Genomic DNA, 6228 nt, shown 5'->3' on the forward strand with positions numbered 1-6228 from the left:
AACTTTTTGGGTCCTGCTGGGTGTTGCTCAACTTCTTCGTATGCCAAGTGCAGCTCGTCTTGACGTCGATGTTACAACACTGCTACTAGTTGTGTCTGGACAGAGCATCTGCGATGGTATTATCTTCCCTCTTTGATATTGCGACCTCGTAGTCTCATTGTGACAACTACATTGCCCATCGTGCTAATCTGCCAGACGGATTGTCAATTTTTTCGAGCTATTTAAGAGATTGATGATCGGTATGTACGACAAAATGATAACCTTTGAGGTATTCGCGGAACTCCTAAATTCCCCATTTTATGGTAAGACATTCCTTTTCGGTCGCTGAAGAGTTCCGCTCGGCCTGGTTCAACGATTTGCTGTCGTAGGCGATAACCCGCTCTTATTCTTCTTCTTCTTGGGTCAGAACCACTCCTAGTCCTTCGTTACTGGCATCTGTATTAATACAAATGTTTTTGAGAAATTTAGGCATGCTAAGACTGGTGCTCGCACTAGGTCTTCTTAGAGTTTGTGGAAAGCTTCTTGTTGCTCGCATCCCCATTCCTATTTTAACTTTTTCTTCAGAGTTTGTTGAGAGGGTCAGTTTCCTTGGCCACCTGTGGTATGAACCTCCTCCTGTACCAGGATATTAATTTTTTGCAAAATGGCTTTTCTCCTAATTTGGTTTCAGTTCGGCTTTAACTCCGGTAAAATCTGCCTGAGTCCACCGCTAAATCAGCTGTGGAGCTAATCCACAGAAAAATGTACGGCTATTCTAACTCTACATTTCTCTCAGTGTGGATGCCGATGTCGTTGATTAATAGCACTGATGTAGTGGATTGGTTGTGCTGTAATTCCCTCTTGGCTACGATGAGGCGGATGTTCAGTTTACGTAGAGCATCCATTCCAGCAGTATCTCGTGGCATAGTCCCTTCATTATTATGAACTTGTTCCTAAAGGTGGCTCCCAGGGTTGTTGCTTTACCCTCTTGTAGTCTGTCTGTTTAGTTGTTGATCCATTTGCAAGGGTAGCGTGGGTTTCTTATTTTCCATGGGACCATCCGTTTTTCTGTCCAATTATTACGGTTTCTGGCATTACAAATAAGCTAACTGTCCCCGGATCGACAAATGCCAACACAGTATATTTGTTTATTTGTACGCTTAAGAGGTATCTGTCGTCTCAGAACGGTCCCTCGCTATCGTAGAGCCGCCCCTCTGGACGTTTCCGATCGGTCCGGGAATCCATGACAGCTCTGGTGAGGACGCTATCCTTTCCGCAAGCGGAGCAGAACTTTCGTGGTTTATTTTTGCACTCAGAGCGGAAATGTCTGCGTTGTTTACAGTGCCAACAGCACCTGGCTCGGTTATAGTAGTCGGTTGTTCCGATGTTCTTGCTCGTGGATGCACTGTTGATGCCGTTTTCCGTTCTTATACGCATAGTTTAGTGGCGATATTCTCGTATTCCATTCGTTGTATTAGCTGAGGAACATCGTGGATCTCTTCTCTGCGTACTCTCAACTGTAGTTCGAGTTTCATGTTATAATATAAGTTGTCGAGTTGTTCTATCAGCGTATATCCTCCTTTACGTCTTATTAGAGTCGTTAGAGCGTTGCAGTAAGCCTTTATGTTTCCGTTGGGTTTCTGTATTCTCGCGGCGATTTGCCTGGTTAGATTGCGTCGCTCCCCGCTCGACAGGTAGAAGTTTCTGAGTCTGTCCTCGAGATCTTCCCAGGTACGACAGTCGCTGGCGTAATTACGCTGCTACTGGAGGGCTTCTTCTCAAAGTAATTCCAGGGCTCCCTGCAAAAATTGTTCACTGGTAAATCCATAGGATGCCTGTAATTCTCGAACCCTCTCTAAAAAGGTGTAGACGTCCCTTTCTTGAAAATGGCAGTTCCACTTGCGTATCTGATCGAGAATTTTATTCTCGCTCGGTAACAATTCTGGAAGATCTCCGGTTGGTGTGGACGAGCCTCCTCTCGTCGAGTTTTTTCAAGGGTTCGTTGGATTAGTTCAGAGCGTTTCATTTCCAAATCTTGCTTTAAATCGGCTTCTTCATCGTACCCGCTGGATTTTCTTGTTTATCGGTGAATTCACGCAGATTCTTCCGGGCGTATCGTATTAGACGTTGGCAAAGCTTTACTACAGACCCTTCGCTATCGAGGATTTTTCCCTGAAGTTTGGCGGTAAGCTGCGCCTTATTGAGGCGGTATATCCACCTGACTTTCATTTCACAAAAAAAGAAATTATCCGGCTTTTTTCGAGTGGCTTTTATTTTACAGTCTATCGCAAATTTTAGGCAAAATTTTCCTAAACAGGTCCTTGTCCGAACACCATGTAACGTTTCTACTTTTTCCCGGCATTGAGCAATCAGTTGGATCCAGGATTTGGTTGGGGAAAAGGTTTAAGGGTAAGTTACATTAAGGCCCACCTGTAACGGAAATAATCTACCGCGGTGGTTAGGAAGATTTCGCCTGTACAAGTTAAGTAAATTTAATCGGCGCGGTTACAATATTTTGGTGCGACTATAAAGCTACAGTGCGATTACAGTTATGTGATGACGATGATTTGAGGTTAGGTTTACATTGCGGTTGCGACGGAGTCATGTGCGCACGGCTACGTCTATCCAAATGCGCTGCGTTATAATGATTTCGGTTGCCCTGTGTGCGCACAGTGGCAGTCGGATCGATATCACAGTGTTTGAGGTTAGCCTCGGACTTGCGGAGACGTGGAAATACGACTCTGCGGATCCTCGTCGCTGGCCTCGTCCTCCTGTGCGCGCACAGTGACAAAAGGAGTCGAGAGACGTCGGCGTAAAGGTTGTTTCGAAAGTGAGAGGTTAACCTCAAATTTACCGAGACGTGAGCGGACTCGGCGAATCGACGGTGAGCGTTTTGCTACTTCCTCAATCCTGTACGCGCACAGTGGCATAGGGTGCAGAGATACGTCACGATGTGTCTACACGAGACGGTTTCGTCGGCTGTGGTCCAACTCTGACTCTCCTTGCAGTATTTTGTGTTCACGGTACTGACCGGATCGGGAGCTCCAGTTCAACTGCTACCGACGCCGCGCGGTCAGCCATATAAAGCATCGCGGCATGTATGTGTGCGCTGTTGTGCGTGTATGTAGGGCGAGTGTGTTTGCGGCACCAAGTGTGCGCTGCGCCCGCCGCCTGGCGTGTTTCGGCTGAATTGCTTGTTGGGCTGCCGCGGCCGGCGCTCATGCGGACTTGCCTTCTGATCGTTACGCGCGCGTGCTTAATTTGCGTCGTGCGGACTCGCCTTCATGTCGCGCAGCTAACTTCGCGCCGAGCCTGATGTGTCCGCTTTCGCGTATGTTTATCAACGAGACTAGCTTATACTTTGCTTGCATCCGTAAGCGTACGCATATTCAATAATTATATCTAAACTTATATTTATTTAATATATATAAACGTATTTTATTTATTTACATGTCCTGAAAATTTTGTGATTTTTTTCAGATTCCAGGTGCAATAATTCAACCACTTATTTACTCAAGTTTTATTTATGTTGTCGTAGGTTTTAATGAAAATTATGAGAACTTCTTATTATTTATTACTCCGATCATATTAAGTGCCTTTTCTGCATCAGCTATTGGTAAATCCATCTTATTTTATTATTAATTTAATCAAGATGTTGCATTAGAAGTTTAAAAAATGTATAGAATTTTACTCATTATAGGTTATTTAATGTCAGCGGTTTTCGAATCTGTTAATGCGGCATCATTACTATCTGTACCAATAGATTTTGTAACTCTAATATTCAGTGGTATATTTTTGCAAATTGGGTAAGTTTGACAAATGCTGATTTAAAATTTTAATGTGACTTACATCTACTGAAGTACCTGGCTACAATTTTGCCATCTTGTACTGAAAGTTAGAACCTTTCTTTGAGTATCCGCAATCAGTGGTAGAGCGATTGTCGATAATTAATCTAACTCGTGTAATAGAAGTTGGTGGACTGCTCAATAGTTTTGTATTTAGAACAATACTTTAAAATAAAAATGTTTCTACGCTTCTATGGTTATTTCCTTTTGTTAAAGTTCTGTACAAAGCTAAATTAACCCAGATATTACGTTAGACGAAAATGTCGCTCTAAATTATATCCATCGATTTATACCTTAACCGCTCAAATGTACTAAAGTCTGCTATATAATTTTACTCCAGTTATCGCGTCTCGCAGAAAAACGATATTTTTTAATTTTTGACTATTTTCTTAGGATCTGCCTATAAAATTACTTCTCAAGGTGTAGTAGCCTTTCTGAAATGCAGTCGGTGCGAGTATTTGATGCTCACGAATATCTCGTACTTTGTTCAATTCTTCGGTCAGCTGGTCCACAGTTTCGTATATTCCATGAGGAAAATTGTAGTACTGATCGCCGTCTTTGCTAGTCTCACTGCCAAGTTTAAAAGTGTAGTACGCCTCGGGTACTTGAATATGCATAACGGTGCGCTGCACGTGGATTTCGGCTAGGCCCACGTGCCAATCTCCTGTCAGTCTTATTTCGCGGCACAGATGCGTGCTGAAACAAGTTGTCGCGTTATCGGGAAAATAGACCAAGCTGCTGTTACACGGTAGCACGAGATAAAAGTCGTCCGCGTTATCCATACTTTAAACACCTTTGATATCGCTCGCTTTTACCCAAGAGTTAAATTTATCGGGATATTCCAGCCACTTGACAAACAATTGTTTTTTATTTCCGCGACCCTTGGTTTTAATTACACGCTCTATCTTGAATTCTTGATCAGTTAGCATACGAGCAGCGCCTACGCGCACCAATTCCTCGTTGTAAAAAAATCCGTCAATGATTTCACCATTGAGATCCTCTAATTCGTATGTGTAGATACCTTGCCGCTGAGTTACACCTTTGATTTTGAAAATTTCTTCGCTAAAGTTTTTTTCGAACCCTTTCGAAAAGGTGCCCTTGGATCAACTGATGCGCACGTAGTAGTTGACACGGTATTTAGGCTGTATCGGGTGCTTCTTTTCACGAGCGTGGCACTGCTGCTCTACGTTGCTGCGGGCTTTGTGCGCATTGTAGAGATTAACCGCAGCAGGCCTCATATTTGTAGACGTGTGAATCGTGTTGTTGTATGCGTCGACAATTTTCTGTAACACGTCAATGTAACGTTTGGTGTTGCGGTGGGTAAAGTACCTTCACATATGCTCTTTCAGCGTAAGATTCACGCGTTTAACTACGGCCGCTTTGATACCCGGATTTCGGGCGGTGCGAAAAGAAATGTCGTATTTTTTGAGAATTTTTTGAACAGCGCTACCTGTAAACTCTTTTCCCTTGTCCGATTGTAAACACTGAGGCACACGATTACCGGCTCGTTTGAGAATTTTTTCAATGGCTGTAGCGACTGTCTGAGCTGATTTATCGCGTAAGGGTTCGGCCCATACAAATTTACTGAGAACATCTATGACGACGAGTATGTAACAGAATCCGTCATTCGCTTCTTTGAGCGCGGTTAATTGACACAATTCTGCCTCCCAAACGTCGTCAATGTTGGTGACGTTATAGTGCAATCTTGAAAATTTTTTGCATATCGGATGATGAAGTGTGTACGTATCCTGGTTGCTCAGCCACTCGTAGATGCGATTCTTTTCTTTGTCGGTTAAAGATTTGCCTCGAGTATTGACACGGAGGAGATTTCGAGCACCGGCGTAACCGGCCTCGTGTCCGGGATCATAATACTTTTTCTCAAACTTCGTACCGGCAGATTTAACCATCTTTTTTCACGAGCTGATCGTCTTGGCAGCCGCGGCTCGTGTCTGACTTTACTCGGCGGCGGTGACGTGGCTACTGTATCCGTACTTTCGCGCTTCGCCACCTTTATTCGAGCCGATATTTGTCTAATCATTTTTGAAACGTGCGTATTTCCGACGAATTCATTCAGCGTTTCGGAGCTGGCGATAAACTTTGCAAATTGAAATTGTCCAACGGGCGGATCGTACTGGGTATCTTTTTTTGGCTTTATTAATATATCGCTGAGTAAGTCTGCTATATTCGATTGAGGCACGAGACTACCGTCTATGATAACGCCACCCGTGTTGTTCCATTTGAGCCGATCGGACTCGTTAGCTTGCCAGTGTTTAAGCAGCAAGCGTGCTTTTTTCTGATGAACTTGATCGCGAGGCTCTTCGAGTTGTTCGCTTTCCTAGAAGAACAGAAATCGTCGCAGTGCTTGCAAGTAGTTTTTACACTTTTCTTCTTCACTGATAAATTT

At 43.7% G+C, this 6228-nt stretch overlaps 1 protein-coding gene and 1 long non-coding RNA gene across 2 annotated transcripts; one reads left to right on the top strand and one right to left on the bottom strand.

Annotated features, from left to right (window-relative positions):
• The first annotated feature begins 3455 nt into the window (after positions 1-3455).
• LOC116418273 lies at positions 3456-4024 on the top strand. Its single transcript, XR_004228331.1, has 2 exons — positions 3456-3595; positions 3680-4024. It is a non-coding gene; the product is annotated as an uncharacterized LOC116418273 (long non-coding RNA).
• A 903-nt stretch (positions 4025-4927) lies between these two features.
• LOC116418274 lies at positions 4928-5731 on the bottom strand. The gene is made up of 2 exons (XM_031933314.1): positions 5186-5731; positions 4928-5107 (listed from the first exon to the last, which is right to left on the bottom strand). The coding sequence occupies exons 1-2, from the start codon at positions 5729-5731 to the stop codon at positions 4928-4930; spliced, it is 726 nt and encodes a 241-aa protein (XP_031789174.1).
• Between the last annotated feature and the right edge of the window lie 497 nt (positions 5732-6228).

This window comes from Nasonia vitripennis, unplaced genomic scaffold (genome assembly GCF_009193385.2).
Source record: "Nasonia vitripennis strain AsymCx unplaced genomic scaffold, Nvit_psr_1.1 unplaced0143, whole genome shotgun sequence".
Classification (NCBI taxonomy): Eukaryota; Metazoa; Arthropoda; class Insecta; order Hymenoptera; family Pteromalidae; genus Nasonia; species Nasonia vitripennis.

Excerpts from the sequence above, each read along its gene's own strand:
- LOC116418274 (XM_031933314.1), bottom strand. The coding sequence starts at position 5,731 with ATGGTTAAATCTGCCGGTACGAAGTTTGAGAAAAAGTATTATGATCCC. Across the intron at positions 5,108-5,185 it reads AAGCGGCCGTAGTTAAACGC|AAAATTGTCGACGCATACAA; the intron begins GTGAATCTTACG and ends GACGTGTTACAG.